The sequence below is a fragment of the Neolamprologus brichardi genome, chromosome 22 (assembly GCF_056152115.1).
Source record: "Neolamprologus brichardi isolate AB-2024 chromosome 22, ASM5615211v1, whole genome shotgun sequence".
Taxonomy (NCBI): domain Eukaryota; kingdom Metazoa; phylum Chordata; class Actinopteri; order Cichliformes; family Cichlidae; genus Neolamprologus; species Neolamprologus brichardi.
In genome coordinates this window covers 33,247,195-33,266,041 of record NC_142124.1, presented here as the reverse complement: position 1 = coordinate 33,266,041, position 18,847 = coordinate 33,247,195, and the positions used below count along the sequence as shown (strand labels likewise).

General features: G+C 40.1%; 1 protein-coding gene across 2 annotated transcripts; it reads right to left on the bottom strand.

Annotated features, from left to right (window-relative positions):
* Positions 1–5,104: 5,104 nt before the first annotated feature.
* LOC102784476 (tropomyosin alpha-1 chain-like) lies at positions 5,105–18,457 on the bottom strand. 2 transcript variants are annotated; one of them, XM_087834879.1, is made up of 10 exons: positions 18,267–18,457; positions 17,875–18,000; positions 13,826–13,959; positions 10,005–10,122; positions 9,761–9,831; positions 9,513–9,588; positions 9,279–9,341; positions 9,025–9,094; positions 7,072–7,150; positions 5,105–5,335 (listed from the first exon to the last, which is right to left on the bottom strand). In XM_087834879.1, exons 1-10 carry the CDS (start codon positions 18,378–18,380, stop codon positions 5,332–5,334), a joined length of 855 nt encoding a protein of 284 aa, XP_087691005.1. In that variant the 5' UTR covers positions 18,381–18,457; the 3' UTR covers positions 5,105–5,331. The 2 variants fall into 2 exon arrangements, with proteins under 2 accessions (XP_087691005.1, XP_087691006.1); XM_087834880.1 differs by lacking the exon at positions 5,105–5,335 and having other exon boundaries at positions 7,068–7,150.
* Between the last annotated feature and the right edge of the window lie 390 nt (positions 18,458–18,847).

Here is an 18,847-nt window from a genome sequence, read left to right as displayed (position 1 = left end):
AGATCTGATCGGGTGTGTCACCTATTGTAGCCAACCTTTACATGGAGGAAGTGGAAAGGAAGGCTCTTGGCTCAAAATCAAGACACAAGAAGTGGAATCATTGAATTTATGCTGCACTAATGTGAATGTTCGGGGGAAAATCAAACACATTTCACTCGCAGTACTCGAGCTGACTTACCTTTGTTTGAATGACGACTTGTACGCGCTGACTCCACAGACAAGGTACGAAAATATGTCAGGCTACATCAATAGCGGTTGGTCTTCAGGGTTTCTACTCCACGGCCGTATTTCATACTGGTCCACATTTCCAGTGCACGCTATTTTCTGCAAGTACCGTCTCTTTGCATCCGGATGCAATCTGTCTCTGTACCGTCCTTTTTCTTTTAAACTGCTTTTAAGTTTCTGGCAACTGTGCTTCCAACACAGTGTGTTTGTTTTGATTCGTGGCCCAGATATATGGCGCCGTGCTCCCACAATACATTGCGGCGTTACGTCAACTCCAAAGCCCTATAGTATAGTATTTTTCGGATTATAAGGCGCATTAAGCGAAAAAGTCAGATAAGTCAAACTTTACTCAACTCATTCTTCTTGCTTCCTCTACTTCTGTACCATTGATTTATTAATGTTGAATTCTAATGCATAAAATGTTACGCTTTGGGAGTGAGAACAAGTTAAAAATAGCCAACATCGATGCCTGGAGAAGCTTAAATCAAGCGTTAGATAGCCAGCCCTTGAAAAATAAAACGGTAATGTTTGGAATTAGGAAAAATTTGTAGGCCGAAAACGAGGAAAAAAGGAGTGCTAAAGTTTTTCTTTTAAGAAAGTGGAATAAATATTAATATTTGAAATTCAACATTCATAAAAGTGTATTTTAGGAATGCTGGATATAAAAGTGTTATTGTGCTCAGATTACTTTTTAATTGCAAAATGTGACAAAATATGTTAGTTTTGCAACATAATTAATCATTTATTTCACAACAAAACAAAAACCAGATTCTTACAAAGGCTTCTGAACATAGCACATAAACTAAAGGATTGCCACAATCAGAGGTGGCAAAAATACAGATATTATTGACTTAAGCAGAAGTACAGATTCTTATGTTTAAAAATATACTCTAGTAAGATTTGAAGTAGTAATTCAACTTCTTTGTTCAAGTAATTATTTTCTGTTGTCTGCTTTGAGAGAGAGTGCCTTCACACCTAAACAGCAAAATGAGTAGGGCCCGGGCCTAAAGTGAGAATCTTCATGTGCGGGAACCCCAAGAGAAAAGAATAAGAAGTCACAATAATTTCTAATATGAGCTTCAGTAGATTTTGTGTACAGGCTGTGATCAGCTGACATTCTGCTTTTTGTGGATCGACACAACTGAATTCAACAAATGTAACACTAACAATTTACTGTAGGGTTGTACAGAATACAGAATGAAGTATACAGTTGCTTTAAAGGTGGAATTCAGTGAATTAATCGAAACCAGTGGTTCTCAAACTTTTCACAATGAGTACCACCTCATAATATAATATATGGCTTTATGGCTCTCGAAGTACCACCCTACTGTAGGTCTATTTAACACTATATACAGTTTACACAAGACAATTTGATTTCTTAGGTGAATGTTATTTATTTTAACTCTCATAAATCTACATGCTGCCAAACTGGGTTTCACTGTTCTTGTAACAGTGACAATAAAGATCTATTTATCTATAACCAGGACGTGACAAGAGATAATAATAACCGCTGTACTGTACTAATTCACAGCAGGTGGGATGTCCCGTTGTTAGGTGATGACGTATGAATCCTGCTTCTTGGTCCAAACTACTCTGCGCTTAATAAGGTTGTTGTGTTTTTAAACATGTTTTAATGTTTTGTATCTTGTTCTATTTAATCTCAACAAGCCCCTAAAAACAGTCAGTGATCACTGTCAGCCACTGTTCATTTTAAAGCTCAGTTTTTTAAATGGAAATCATTGGGAACCCTCACGTTATCAAATGGGGAAAAGTGATAGCAGAGCTGAACATTTAGATTTTTCAGAAATCTCTCAGTCAGAACATGTTTAGATGGAAACTAGCGAGCTAACTTCCTGCTTACTTCCTGCTAACTTCTAACTCTGTTAAATGTAATAAATCCTATTTTCATGGATGCCTGGATGTTAAACTTAATTGTTACACCTGGTAAAGCAGCAATGCTGATCATTTTATTAAAGATGAAAGAATTTAGACTGTTTTTAACTCTCAGTGATGCTGCAGTGATCCTTTGACTTTGGGCCCTGTCACGGCTAATGACGTCAGACTTAAAGACCGGATAACAGGAGTTCTTGCAGTGATTTAATGGCACACAGCAAACCAAACGCAAAGCCAATGTAAAACAAAAGTGACACAAACATAGACCAAGATGCACTTGGTCAAATCTGAAAGAGGTTATCTTTCACTCTTTTCCTTAGCTGGAAATATAGTAGCTGCTCCAAGACAGTAAGAACAGCAAGTAACTAAACTAAACTGTGACTGGTGAGCATGTCATGGAGTGGGTGGGAGGTATTGTCCAACATCGTCCTCATCTTGGACAACATCCGCCTCTCCCACACCACCTTAAGAGGGTGCAGCTCCATCCCCACAACATTACTGGCCTCACGGATCAGTTTATTAAGCCTGTTGTCATGTGACCCTCAAACTAACGTTTAAATGTACATTTTGAAAATAAAGTACAAATACCTGAAAATTCAGCTCAAATACTGTAATGGAGTATTTGTATTTTGTTACTTCCCACCTCTGGCCACAATCGTGCCACAATGTTTAACCTCTTAAGCCCCAACACCCCCTGACACGGGGGCAAAAGGCAGGAGATCAGTTAGGCTTGGGGCTTAAGAGGTTATAAGAAACATTTGATCACTTCTGTTGCCAGCAGGGAAAAGAGTCGTTATTATAGGGCCATTATTAAATGTCTTTAGGCTGGCCTTTGCTGGTGGGCACTTTTAAAGGAACTTTCCCCTTTATCTTTTTACATTTATCACCTTACTAACTGTTAAATCTTAAATATTTGTTTGTATTTATTTATTTTTTATTATTTTTCTTTTGTATTTCCCCCATTTTTATTTCCCCAGACCTGTTTATTTCATCTTGATCTTCATCTCATTCCATCAGGAGTGAAATTCCTTGTTTGTTTGCACAAACGTGGCCAAATAAAGAAGATTCAGATGCTTTGTTTTCTTCTTTCTTATGCAAACCACTACATCATTTTACAGTCCCTAAATAAAATATTTTTGACGCACATTCTGAGGAAGACTAGCAGCAATCTTCCACTCCAGCTTGTTTATCAACCATAAACCCAGACAAATTTTTTATTTAATTTAATTTAAAAGTCGGATTCTTACCGTTGCTCAGCATAGATAGAAAACTCAAAAACCTGTTTCATTCGTTTGAAGGGTCACAGTCTTTCCTCACTGTGTCCATCATGTCTTCCTGTTTCTCCTCACGATGCACACAGGTCTTCACCTACACTCATTCATGCCACTTAAAGGCTCCACTTTAGCGTGAGGTGTTCACTTTAGAGTTGTTCATGGTCAAAGTAGCTGAGTCTACCTTCGTACTCCTACATCTGATTTTGGAATCACAGTCTCTGCTCTCTGTTCCTCACTCTGTTGTTACTGCTGTCCCTCCTCCTGCAATGCTGCACAGCTAATGTTAGAAACAGCAGCCTCTTGTGACTGTGAGAGCTTGTTACTAGTTGACAGTGCAGCTCTTAACATGCCAGTTAATTCGACAGTAAAAGAACTATTTCTTATTATCTCTCTTAGCTTTTCTATCTTTTTACTTTTGTTTGTTCAGTTTTATCCATCCACGTAAAACTCTTCTGTAAGGTGTGTGAGTTCAAAGGAAAGCTAAGGGGAGGGGCCTGTTGCATTAGTAAATTTGATTGTGCAATCCAGTGTCAGTTCAATTACATTAAATTCAATTTTATTTATATAGCACCAAATCCTAACAGCAGTTGTCTCAAGGCGCTCAAGTAGTCGGTAATGAAAATGGATGAATATGCTGCTCTCGGCGCTGGTAGGGACAGCAGCCCTTTAAGCTCGCTTTCAGCCTGGCGAATCATATTGACAAAGAAAAACATAATAATATTGACCCGTCAGCCCACAAATGCATTGGCCCAGTGTGACAGATCACTGTGGCCTGGGGGCTTTGGGATCTGCAGGGAGGGAGAGAGGTGGGTAAAGGCAGCAATCGCTAAGGGTTGATTACATGGTTGAACATCATGGTGTCTCTTGGAGGAGGCGAGTGGGCAGGCAGGGGCATCCCAGGTAAGTCCATGTTTCCAGTAGAAGTGTCAACAGGCACAATGAGGCAGCGCTGCTTTTCACATTTAGCTCCAACAGGTACATTTCTTTAGAACAGCCTGTAGCTCTTACATCTCACAATGCTTTGCAGGGTATCATCGATGTGCAGTGTGCACAAACGGAGAGTCAAATTCATGTCAATTTTCCATGTTAACCACCAGAACACAGCATCAGCATTTCACCTTTAGTATTTAACCATTTGATTTAATGACAAGTCATGTTTTCGGTGTCTTCAACAGCTTTTGTTTGTTTGTTCTGTTGTATTTAATGCACAGACCAGCGACTGCAGAACGCTGCAGATGCCCCCACTCATTTATATTTTCAAAAAGTTTAAAACACCAGTCCAGCAAATCTCTGCTTTCGTGTAATTTTCAACAAAGAGATCCAGATGTGCAACAAAATGTAAATGGTTTTATTGTTTCGCCTGTGCTCCACGTCTCCACCAAATTCCAAAACTGTTCAAATTACTTTGCTGACAGACAAATGAACACGAGACATACTTTCACCAAGGCTTTACAAGCATAATACTTTGTAATTCACAATTCAGGAAAATCTATAAGTATATTTATATATATAGGTTGGTGATATTTCTATCCAGATGTGGTTTTCATCACCAAATTTTCCATGAATTCCTGAGACAAGAAAATCCTGAAAGCATTCATTAGGGACTGAACACTGCAGAACGCCCGTCGAAATTGCAAGACAAATATTAATAACTTCAAACTAAGAAAATAAACCATGAATGCAGATGACGTAAGCCAGAGATGTTTCCTTAAACAGGGATACAGCACAGAACTGATACAGAAGCACAACGAAGAGCAAAACGAGACAACATTTAAGAGAGCAAACGATTATCCACGGACAACTGGATCATAAGAGGCTAACTGCACGGGAGCAAACCTCGAGGATTTAGTGGGAATACTGTAAATACAGGTCGGCGATCACAGATGCAGAGTTGAGCGTAATGGTCACAACCTGGAAGGATGGTGGAGATTCTGAACATTTAGCTGAAAACAACAGAAGCAAAAGACAGTAAGTGCAATTATATCTGAAATAACAATAAGTAATGGAGGCAACACAAGTGCAAAAGGCCATTCAATATGTTCTACAAGCAGGTCGATATTTACAGATCACATGGCCACGACAAAAGAGCTCATTGATGAATCAGCTTTAACAGAGGTGCTCAATTTGCTTTATGGCCTCTGCAAATCCATAGCATCACCATCTAAAGTCTAGATTCAGACACTCGTTTCTTATACGATGAGTGCAATGCCCCTCGTTACAGCGTCAGGAAGTCACAGTCAGTTTAAACCAGGGGGCGGCAACCTGCGGCTCTTTAGTCCTTTAGTGCGGCTCCGCGTTTTGGAAAATAAATTAGAAGTATTTAGCTGAAGGGTATTTTATTTATGTTAGTTCTGTTTTAACTTGTAGTTCTAAACTGGAAGATTATTGTGATATTGAAATATAAAAATAAAATTATATTTTATTATTTTTTCATCGCTCAAAATAAGCGTCAGACTGGCGGAAGCCGGTGTACCCGCCGAAACGCCGTGCATTTATCGAGACTTTCGACCCCAGGTAGGCCAGTTATGGATCTTCGGATCCACATTATGTCAGCAGCTATTCTCCACCATGAACTATGTTAAAACAAACACCGCTCACGCCTCACAGACGACAGCTTACAGTCCTGTAAAGATGAAAGTGACTTCGCTGTGTGCAGAGGTTCAGGAGCAGAAGTCCCATTGTAAACATCACAGCAGACCCGACGATGTTTGCATGAACACGCTTTTCAGCATCTCTTTATTGACCACTTTTCACACACGGGTGCTGTACGCATACAGCCGGCTGTAGCTTTTCAACAGCATAGACGTTAAGGTGGCGAGGCGTGATTGCGGGTTCCGCTCAGGTGCGTCCGCCTCCCCTGCAGCAGCGCTGCAGACCACGCCCCGCCACACACATTAACCAGGTAAAATACATATTTAGGCAGAATTTTGCAAATATCTATTTTTTCATTTTTTAGTCAGGTCAAGGCTCCAAAAGCCCAAAGACGATATAACAATTTTTGTTTGCTGGATCATTTTAGTTCAGCTTTCCTTTTGTTATATTTCTTTAAGAGTTCAAAATGTGTTAATTACATAAATAAAATGTAATTTTCTCTGTAGCACTTCATGGATTTCATAAACAACACACCTTAGTTGTTCACACAAAGCATAAAGGTAACAAACAATATATACAGTGTTATCTTCATTTTAGATGTTAAAAAGTATTTGCGGCTCCCAGAGTTTTCTTTTGCGTGGAAACTGGCTCCAAATGGCTCTTTGGGTGTTAAAGGTTGCTGACCCCTGGTTTAAACCTTTAGTGTGTGTTCAGCATCTTTGAGGTCCCAAAACAAGCAAAAATCAGCCTTCAATAGTGTCTGAACTCTGTACCCACTGTTTGTGTATCAACAGTAAGAAGAGGCCACACAGAACATCAGTACCGTAACGTTTACAGTGCACTTATTCTGGGTGCAAAACACTATCAAACTCTTTAATGTTTAGTTGTTCATTTAGAAAAAAAAAGATTAAACACTCAATTAAAAACCTGATTTAACAAAAATTAAGATTTTTTAATGAATGCAGTAAAATGGACAACCTGATGCTCTGAAATCAATTTACTAATAATGCATATTTTATGGCACAATTCATTATTAAATCACAAAGTGGCTGATTTCAATGTGCATCCATGTGCTGTCACAACTTACATAGAGGTCATGTCATTAAGGGCATGGTCCAGTTCCTCACTGATGGCTTTGTACTTGAGCTTCTGTGCATAAAGTTCATCTGTGGGTGTAAACACAGACAAGAGACAAAAATGAAGAAAGAAAACAGTTTGAACAAAGAGGCTGAAACTGATCTGCAGAAACATTCACAGTGAAATACTGAGTTATAAAAATGAACTAAGCAGTTCTTTCTTAATAAGAGTAGCATTGTTTTCTGTGTTAGTGCTGCTCACTGTCTTGGACTCTTCATCACAACCGAACTTACTGGAGACGTCCTCCCGTACATGCATGTACGCCTGCTAGCATCTTGTACGCTGCTGTTATGTGCTGGATTGTCTCAGGAGCATCTTTACGTCCGAGCCTTCATATTTATCTGTCTCGCTCATGTCTGCGTTAGGCGTGTGTTGTGTTGATATATAATAACATGATATAGGTCGTGTCCAAATTCATGGGCTGCTTCCTCCTGAGGACGCATTTGTAGACCGATTACGTCACAGCGACGCGCCGAAGGCTGTCCAAATTCAAAGACTCCTCCGAATGCAGCTGACAAATGCTCCTTTTCCCCGAATTTGAAGGATGGGTCGGGTGTGTCCTTCGTGGCCTACCATATCCCAGAATTCATAGCGCGGCCCAGCCAAACTCCAGTTTCCAACAATGGCGGCCGCTACTAAGTTTTAAAATTACTCATATTAATCTTTCTGGGTCACAAAATAAACTTTTAACATATTTTCAGGCGAGAAAGTAGCTGTGTAAACATCAAATATCTGCTTGGTTTATCAAGATATCGCATATTTGCAAAAGTGCTTCGACGTTTTCGGAGACGTCTGCCACCCAACAGCTCAATAGCTCGCCAAAAGCTCGAGGGTCACTGAAGCCGGCGAGAACGGCACAACTCCCGGCACATCATGATCAGATCACCGCAGACTTTTGCTACTCAGGTTAAACGTAATATATAGTAATATATAAGTCACTTAGACAACCTATAAATGATATTGTTGGGCTTTTTTCAGTGTTTTGTTTGTTCGCGAGTAAATCGGTTTGGCTGAGATTAAAGTTATTAGATGAGATTAGATAAAATAAAACTTTATTAATCCCCCGGGTGGTTTTCACACAGCTGAATAAACGTCAAACAGAAAACTGATTAATCAGAAGTGTGAGACAGTCGAGAATTTACTCCAGTGTCCTGTTATATTTTAGATAGCAAGGAGCAGACGGCCGAGTTTATTAAACTCCACCGAGACAGCGGTGACGCTGATCAGAAGGCGAGACCGTCCAGTTCCACAGCCGTTTACTTCCGGCCTACCCGACCTTCTGATGACCCGGCCCACATAGACCGCGAAGGCTGGGTCCTCAGGAGGATGCAGCCCATGAATTTGGACACAACCATAGCATGTTTGACTGAGAGATTTCTGAAACATTCAAAAGTACAGCTCTGCTATCACTTCTAACATAAATGAAGACAGAAAACTAAACAGCAGTGACGTTTGTAGGGTTACTGAAGTTGGGCTAGCTGGTATATAATGTTGTGCTATGTGTTGGCTAGCAACACAGCTATGTTAGCATAATATAAACAGTGAAGCTGGAGGATGAACGCTAACTTTTTTCCACTGGATAACATGAGGGTTCCTGATGGTCAGGGACAAATGCAATCATAGCAGGATGCTGTAAACGGACCAAACTTCAGTCAGGAGAACAACTGAGATAATCCATCCACAATACGAGGTTAGTCATTCATATGCTGCAACAACATGGGAATAGAGCAGCTGCCAGAGAATGCAACATTAATGAATCAATGGTACAGAAGTGGAGGAAGCAAGAAGAATGAGTTGAGGAAAGTTTGACTTATTTGACTGTGTTTGTTTCGCTTAGTGCGCCTTATGGTCTGAAAAATACGGTAATTAAAGGGTGAATTATGTTGAGAAACAAGTGTTTTACCTTCCAGATCATCAATCGTCTTCTCCAGCTTGGCCACAGATCTCTCAGCAAACTCAGCTCGCGTCTCGGCCTGTTAAAAACAACTTTTGATCAGACAACGAAGTTGAAGAAGTAACAGAAACGCAGCCGTGTTGACCTCTCAAAGCATCAAAACATTTAGAGCGCAGCGCTCATTTAAATGTAGAAAATATTTTAAATAAAATGATGAATAAATCCAGCATTTAGAATATCTACAGGTCATTTTTCTTGCTCACCTCTTTCAGTTTGTCAGTTAGGATCTTGATTTCTTCCTCATACTTGTCCTCCTTTTGCGAGTACTGTGTGGAAGGAGAAGATTATTCAGAGGAGACGTCTGCAGGATGGTGAAGTGTCACGGCGGGGCAAGGAGATACTCCCGAGTGTGCTGTGTCAGCTTCTTTATTCTTATATGTAAAAAGTCACGTTTTGAAAATACATGTTCACTTTCAGTGTCTCTGGCCTTTCCTCACCTTCTCAGCCTGGGCCTCCAGGGACTTCAGGTTATTGGTGACATTCTTCAGTTCATCCTCCAGCTCAGCACATTTACTTTGAGAGTTTTTAGAAGACAACAACAGGTTGGTGCAGAAAACAGTTTAAATGTTTGCCATGATATGTAAAAACCCCTGTAAACACTTGAAGCAGTGCTCCTAGGAAATAATTGCTTCTGTCCTTCAAAAAACGCCAAACATGAGGCAGGTAACACGGTATATGTACTCACGCCTCAGCCAGCTCCGCCCTCTCCTCTGTACGCTCTAACTCTCCTTCTACAATCACCAGTTTACGAGCAACCTGAGTAGAAAGTGTGAGAGTTTAAGGTCCTGCACCGTGGATTTGCTATTTAAGTATTATTGCAATAACAACACAGAGGTAGATACAGTTAGCAGCTCCTTTCAAATGTCTTTGCTTCCTAAAGAAAGTGCATCACTGCAGCGTCTGCCACAGACAAGAACAAAAACACTCGCCTCCTCGTATTTGCGGTCGGCCTCCTCAGCGATGTGTTTAGCTTCCTTCAGCTGAATCTCCTGCAGCTCCATCTTCTCTTCATCTTTCAGAGCTCTGTTCTCAATGACCTTCATGCCTCTGTGCAGACAAACCATCCTTACTGACAATACAAATACACCGCTAAACATTTTTAACCCTCATGCTTCATTCATTTCATGTAAAACAATTCTGTGTTCCCGATCAGATATAGAAACTATAATAATACATATATTATCACTATATGTTGTGTTAGATTTTTGTAATCAGCTCACGTTCTTGTGAGCATTACAGTTTTTCTAAGTCTCATTAATCTGAAAAAACAATACTTCTGGATTAGTTTGACTATAAGAAATGATCAGATGAAACACAGTCTACTGTTTATCGCAGGTTACTTTGGATGAGTTACAACGTTAAGAACATTTGTTTTTAAACCATTTAAAATCTTTTATAGTCACATAAAGCAACACCTGTTGTGGCCAAAAGTAGACGGGAATGTTTTATTTGTGTGACTAGGAAATTATCCCAAAACTGCACTTCTGACACATCTTTATGCCATGTTTAGTAGAGGTGGGAATCAGCATACATCCCACGATACGATATTATCACAATACTTAACGCACGATACGATATTATTGCAATTTTTAAAAATATTTTGCGATATTCAGATTCTGTACATAAAGGTAAACTTTATCAATATTCATTTTCTCTAATATCAAAGTCTCACACTCAGTCTTTCTCTCATTTCAGTTTGATTGTTGACAAACTGAACGGTTTGTATTACAGTCTAGTCCAACTTAACTGAATCAACCATCTGGTACAATTATAGCTATTCTGAACTATGCAGTTTATGAAAACTATGCAGCCCCTTCAGCAACTGAAGAATTTGAAAGTAAATTAAAACAAAATATAATTTTACATTAAATAAAAAAGTTTTAAACTTAATTAAAATAAAACTTTTAAATTAAAATAAGTAAACTGTCATGTTTATTGCTGCCAAAAACAAGTTAAACACATTTGGACAGTGAAGGAATGTCAGGATTCTTGCTCAGAAAAAAAACCCTTTTTGTAACAAAATATTGATTTCTGCTGTCCCTGTATCGATACATTATTAGCAAACAAAATATCACGATGCTACACAGTATCAATTTTTTCCCCCACCCCTAATGTTTAGACTGCTTGCTTGGCATATACTTTTTGAAAGGGCAGCGTCTCCTACCAGTGACCAGACACTGTGATGTTTGGACATGAGTGATGAGTGGCTGCTATTCCACACACTCGTCACAAACCTCTAATCACTGCCAGTTTGTCTTGCTGATGATGACCCTGAATAGTATTGTGGCTGTCAAAGCGAATCGCCCATAACAACATGTAAATCATGTTTAATTAATCAGCAACAGTTCAAAGCAGGATTCGATGGCCGTCATCGTCATCGTCATTCCTCTTTATCTGGATTATATTCCGTGCCATCTTCAGCTTCTGACGCTTCCTCCTCTGATCCATCCTCACTGTCAGTTTCCTGGCCTCTCTCCTCCTCACCAGTGTGGTGATCAAATATGTGATCAAGAGCCTCACTTAGGATACACGGACCTGTCATGGTGCTGCCACACAGTGACCTGTCACCATAGCTACACAGTGTTTTCTATGGGGCAGATAGGATTTGATGCATAGAACAGTTAATTTTGAAAATCTGTCAGCTAAATAAAAGAACGTGGTATTAATAACCTCGGTTTAGATGCTGCTGCCTTACATATGACTGGGAGGAAGCTAATAATGCACATCTGATATCGTCGTGTTGGTGTTGTTCCAGGATCAACATTGAAAGTGACCAGCAGAGATGGGCAGTAACGCGTTACAATTAACGCGTTACTGTAATCCGATTACTTAACTCTAGTAACGAGTACAGTAAGGGATTACTATTGCAAAAATGGTAATTAGATTACCGTTACTTTCCCGTAGGAACGCTGCGTTACTGCGTTACTAAAACCGTGATTTTTTTGCGAGAATGTCTCATGACAGTGACGTAAGCGAGTGCGACGTTCGTGACAACAGCTGTGTGCAGATCAACAATGGATCATATATCGAGTGCAGAGAGAGTATGAGCGTGCAGCGTTTAAAGCGTGGAAGTACTGACCTTACTTTGAGTTTGATTCCATAAAAAGTGACAAAAACATTAGTGTCCGTTGTGCGTGGGAAGAAAACTTCTTTTTACAGCGAAAAAAACCCTAAACCTCCGAGCAAGCACCGAGTAGCTACGACGTAATGGGAAACTCACAGAGAAACTCGCGGATTCTTCCACTGACCGCTGCACACCTGCACCAGGGTAAACCTCCGCCTACCCCACTCCTGCTTTACAGGTGAAAATAGAGCAACAGGACCGCTAGTCTTTGACTTTATTTATTTTCTGCTGTGTTTTACTTGCATCTATTTGAAAGACTGAGTGTAAACACACAAAATATTTTATTTTATGTGCTGGAATGTGCAGAAAATAGGTTTAAATGTTAAACTAATTTCTTCCAGTCAGTGAATGTTGCAGATAATTAAATTTTTGCTTCATGCATAAAGTTAAAAGATTAAAACTAATAAAACAAGTTTTAAAAAGAGACTTTTCCATTTGATTACATTTTGTATGATGATTATGTAGAAAAAGTAGAATTGGGCTGAAAGATCTATCACTTTATCACCTATTCAGGTTGTAAATCGTGTTTTTAGAAAAGTAACTAAGTAGGTAATTAATTACTTTTGAAAATAAGTAATCAGTAAAGTAACGGGATTACTTTTTGGGGGAAGTAATCAGTAATTAGTTACTGATTACTTTTTTCAAGTAACTTGACCAACACTGGTGGCCAGTCAGAATGTTGTGACTTTTGCGACTTCGGGGAAAACCGGCGTAAAACAAAAAACTGTACTTAAGCTGCGAGAAACCACCTCTGTCCGCCGATCACTGGACGCTGACCCTTTAATAAACGGTACGCAGAATTGATATTGTCCTTGCAACATTGGAATCTCATAAATGCAGGAATGGCTTGGCGCGCAAAAGAATAACATCACAACATTCTGATTGGTCACTTGTGATGTTGAACCTGGAACAACATTTTCATGATGATCTGGGAACCAACACCAACACGAAGATATCAGATCATCCGCTAATAATAGACTGTGCAATAATACTCAATTAAAAAAATGAGTATAGCACCAACTCAATGAAACTTTCAGACATTGACCTGATCTGTTAAGTAGCAAAGGGGATTGTTTGAGCTGCTTTGGTCTTAATAACACTAAGAAGTGCACCAGAGAAGCAACAATGAAACACGTCCTAAACAGCAAAGGTTTAACAGGTGGAGGCCACTGACTTTTTCCCCGCCTCATCTTTTCTGAATGTTTTTTTGGTACTTTTTAGTTTTGCATTTGGCTGGTGTTGGTGTGAGTACCAGTAGCATGAGGCGATACTTTGGCCTTACAGAGGTTACACAGATTGTAAGGACCCCTGTTTTCTGTTGGACTCGTCAAGGTTGTTAGTTTGGTCGCTATTTCTAAGTTTGTTATGTAATTTCATTGTAGTCACGTGTCTGTAGCTTTTCCATTTCTAGTTACTTGTTCCATTTCATGTCCTCGTTGTCTTGGTCTCTATATATATATATTAAGATACGTTTTCAGTTCCAGGTCTTTTTTGTGTGGTTTTAGCACAGTATGTTCATGAACCCTCCAACGGGAAAAGTGTGGTCACTGACATTCAAGCGGTTCCTATAATGCTTGACTTGTGATACTCATCGTAGAAGAACAATAGAGGTCACAGCAGAGTCACCTCTCGCTCTCATCTGCAGCCTTCTCAGCTTCTTCCAGTTTCTGCAGAGCTGTTGCCAGCCTCTCCTGAGCGCGGTCCAGCTCCTCCTCTACGAGCTGGATACGTCTGTTGAGGGAAGCCACTTCTGCTTCTGCCTGAGAATACAAGGAGCAGATTTTTTGTAAATTCACTTTTGGTTTTCAGTGAGTTAGGATGATGTACTCAGCCAGAAGCTGATCATGATACAGTGCATGTATTCTCTCTTTTTCCACATTTTGTCATATTACACCATTATTCCCAAATGGATTAAATTCATTTCCAAAATTCCACGTACGATGTTCCATAATGACAACATGAAAAACCCTTTGCTTGAAATTTTCTTTTTAAACATATATTTACAAATATTAGATTTAACAGGTCTTTAACCAATTAAAGAGCAGGTATAAGTGAAAAAGTACACAAACAGTGTCTCTGCTGAATGCACAGATCTCACAGATTCCACAGCTGCCAGTTTCATTGTGCAACAACAAAATTTACCGAACCAGCAGCACACGAAGACCAGAACTACGATTCACATTTGAACAACATTAGCAGGAATTCTGTCTTTTCTGTCTTGCTACCAAAAAATCCACCTCGATAAAACCACATTTCCTGCAGAGCTCAAGAGCTTGAAGGCTATTTTCTGCCTAACTGATTTGTTCACGCACAGATACATTATGCCCTGGAGTACTGTTGTGTACAGTATTGTATACTTTTGAGTTCTTTTGGTTTTGCAAAAATTACGACTGCCAAGAAAACCTCATTTCTGCTTTTTGATACCTAAGAAATTTCAGCTGTAACAGATGGCGCCAGATTGCAAAATGCTATGTCTGTCAAGACCCAGGCAGAGGTGGGACCCAGTTACAGGACTCAAACACGAAGAGGGCAAACTGGAACAGGCAGCTTTATTTCTGTACACACAAAAACTAAACACTGAAAGCTGGGAACGAGTAGTGAGAAGAACATGGAGCATTGAGAAACACACCAGTGGACAACACACAGGATAATGGGAGGATGGGAAACAGGAGGGAACACAGCAGGAAATAATCAGACTAACAGGAAGGGAGGAAGCAAAACTGAACACAGGATGAGAGACTGGCAAAATAAAACAGGAAACATACTAAGACGCAGACTAAGATATACAAACACTGGGACAGGGGACGAGACTGAGAAGATGGAGAGGGCGACAGACATGACAGGCTGGGGAGAACACAGACGAGACCAAGACAACCAGGACACGAAAGGGAACAAACAATTCAGAACTAGAAATACAAAATGATTAAACTGGGAAGAACAAGGAAGCTAAACAATACCAACTGAGAACTCAGAAACACTGAGTCATGATGTTTTCTCAGTGATCTGTGAGTGGGTCCATCTTTCTGCTGGTTTCATGACACAACAATCCGACCACAATGGGCTCAACAGACACTGATTTGCACCAGGATGCAATCACCATCCAATGACAACAGTGGGGAGAACGTGAGTGAGTTCTTTGTGGCCTCACTTCAAATCAGGACATTTTGCTCCAAAAGATAGTTGAATGCAGCAAATTCATGGTGAAAGTGCAGGCAGTGGTAGTTCCCATATCCAGGAAACATCTACAGTGTCTACTTTTTAGGTTTTTCCAACTTCTATCGCTGGTTTATCGGGAACAATAGCAAAGTCTGACTTTTCTTAAGACGCCTTTCTAGTGGAATGTCTCAGCCTGGGAAATCTTCGACCATCTTAAGCATCTGCTCGCCTCTGCACCTATTCTTGCTCAACACACTCTAGTTCATTGAGGAGGTTGACACTTTGGATTCTGGGGTAGATGCAGTGTTATGCCAGAGGGCTGCTGATAAAATGCACCCCTTGGCTTTCTTTGCTCATCAGCTGTCACCCACAAAGCACAATTACAACATGGGGAGGTGAGAACTGCTGGTGGTGAAGCTGGCACTGGAAGAATGGAGGCACTTGAAGAGGAAGCTGAACATCCCTTTGTTGTTTGGATGACCACAAGAACCAGCAAAATGATCAAACTCACTCCAAGCCAGGTGGTCTTTTTTTTGGTTGCCCAGTTTAACTATACAAACTTCCCAGACTCGTGGAGCACCAATGCAGATGCTCTCTCCCCCCAAAGAGAGTGAACCAATCCTCCCAGCCTCCCTCGTCGTTGGATCTATCACCTGGAAGATCGAGTCTCTGGTCTGTGCCGTGCAGCAAAACGAGATAGATCCTCAGGTTGAGTGTAATAATATCTGTGATTCATACAGAATGGCAGCCATGGCTTGTGATGATGAGGTCATGGTGATAATTATGAATCAAGAGAATATAGAAAGATTAAATTACTATAAGAAAAGGTCCTCTGCTGAACCTTGATGAAGGTGGAACCTTTGAACGTTTATTGTGAGACTGCTACAGAACAGCAGGTTTTATCATTGACAGCAAACTAAAATCTTTAAGCTATGGTTTATTTGAAGGACTACTGATGGATAGTAAAAGAGATTTATTTTGGTAAATCGTGTCCATAATCAACACTCTGGAAAATGAGAGCTAAAGAATGATTAATAGTGATATTGTCTTTAAAGACATTAGTACTATCCATTGGACTGATAAATAATATTCCCTTTTTCCTGGAATATTTTAAATATTTGTATAAATATTTAAATGTTTTTGTACGATTCTCATCCGATTTACTGCCATATCTTTTGAAGAAAGGTTTTTGAAAATGGCTTTGATTGTTCGATTTCAAATCTAGTGTGGTGCTGTATAGAGGCAAAATTACAAAAAGTGTGCCACTGTCCCAAAACATATGGACTGTACCTAAGAGCTAAATTAGTGGACTGAGTTTCTGTAATTAATGGCTCGACTGGTTCGACTGGCTCGACTGGCTCGACTGGTTCGACTGGTCCGACTGGCTCGACTGGTTCGACTGGATGGAGAAATAGAAATCTCCCCGTTTCCTCTTCTGTCTCTGTTTATATTTAGTCAGTTTCTGTGTTATTTATGGGTTTTTGGTTAATTCCTCTTCCTCCCTTTGAACATCACTTTCCTCATGTCTGACCTTCTACTCTTGTCTTGTCTTTCCTTGTGTATGATTATCTGCCCCACCCTCTTTTCTGTAGTTTAATCCGTGTCTGACTTTCCTCAGTGGTGTCTCATTTCTAACCACCCCTCAGTGTGCGTATAAAAAGTCATTTTGTCATATCATCTGTTTGTTTTCCATGTGTTCCCCTCTCCTTTCAGCCTCTTATGGCCTGCATTTGTATTTCACTTCAGCGATGTCTGACAGAGAGCCTGTCCTGTGAATCTGACGCTAGTTTAAATTCTCAAAGTTAGTGTGTGAAAGAGAACCATTTGGATGGACACCTTTGAGAACTAAACATTGTAGCACGAGCTGAAGTATGAAAGTAAAACAGATAATAATAATAATAATGGATTGGATTTATATAGCGCTTTTCAAAGCGCTTTACAATGCCACTAGATGGAGAAAGGTGAGTGCAATAGCCCACTGGTTTATGATAGTCTAGTTCTTATTGTGCTGTGAGAGCCACAGTGAATGAGCCTAAATTAGGCTACATCCATTAAATAAAGGCCGTCAGTTACTGTGATCTGGGAGGCATGGGTACCTAAAATGGACTTGAACAATTGTTAATCTCACTGCCAAGGCTGGGTGGTTGACATCAGAGTTAAAAAGGGCTCTGAATCCCCCAACAGCTGTGAGACGTAAGCACAGGGCATGATGAGAATGGAATGCAAGGCTGAAACAGGAACTCAAACTGGCTTGGTTTACACTGACCATCAGCTGTGTGAGACACAATGCCACCACTGAGAGAGCACGGTATCATGTATTACACTTTCTTCTTCCCAGTCATAAAATAGGGAAAAAATCTCCCAAAGAGTCACATCCACGTCAGCACCCTGCTAATCTGTTTGCTTTGTGGAAGAGACACATTTCTTTTGTATTTTCAGACTGTAATGGTTGGTCAGTGATCCGTAATGTGGTATTATGAAATGCACCAAACACACCACTGTGAATTAGTTTTACTCACATCAGCAGCTTTCTTATCAGCAACTTCAAGCTTCTCCTGAGCATCCTTTAAGGCCTCGGAGTATTTATCCAGCTCATCTTCTGTTGCTTTCAGCTTCTTTTGCATTTGTAGAAGCTCGTCTTCATGCTGACAGCGTGGGACAAGAAACACAGGGTTAGATTTTAATGGACATTTTTGGGCTTTCCTCAGCAGCAGACTCGGGTCCTTGTTTGACTACCATCCACCAAAACCACAGATAAAACATCACTGGGTCTCTGGAAAGTCTCAAAAAGTCATCTTTCCTATTTCCATTCATCATTCTCATTGGTACAAGATGCTAAACTACACACATACTAAGCTCATATAAACCCCCGGACTGATGAGTTCATGTGATTTGCACCTGTGTGACCTACCTGCTTGCTTCTGTCTTCAGCTGCTTTTCTGTCCGTTTCCGCCTGTTCCGCCTGATCCAGCGCATTTTCCTTGTCCAACTTCAGCATAAGCATTTTCTTCTTGATGGCCTCCATTTTTGTTGATGTGTAATAGCGTTTTCCTGTAAAAGATCAAAAGATTAGATACTAATTGGTGCAGAACCTGAGACTGGCAAACTGGAAGAGAGACCAACTCTAACAAAGCAGCAGACTATTTATATGACAGACAAGGAGACACTCCCCCAAAATCACAGACAACTGTACTCTACAGATCAGCTGGAAGTGAACCTCCATATTACACACAAGCACCTCAGAATATCTTTGATCTGCTCTCATCATGTAGCTGTGAAGAAGGAAGGAAACAGAAATGTGTTTTCAGGACCACTTTAGTCGTGACTGTTGTTTGTCCTTCCATGCACATACATGCACAGTGTTGGTCAAGTTACTTGAAAAAAGTAATCAGTAACTAATTACTGATTACTTCCCCCAAAAAAGTAATCCAGTTACTTTACTGATTACTTATTTTCAAAAGTAATTAATTACTTAGTTACTTTTTAAAAACA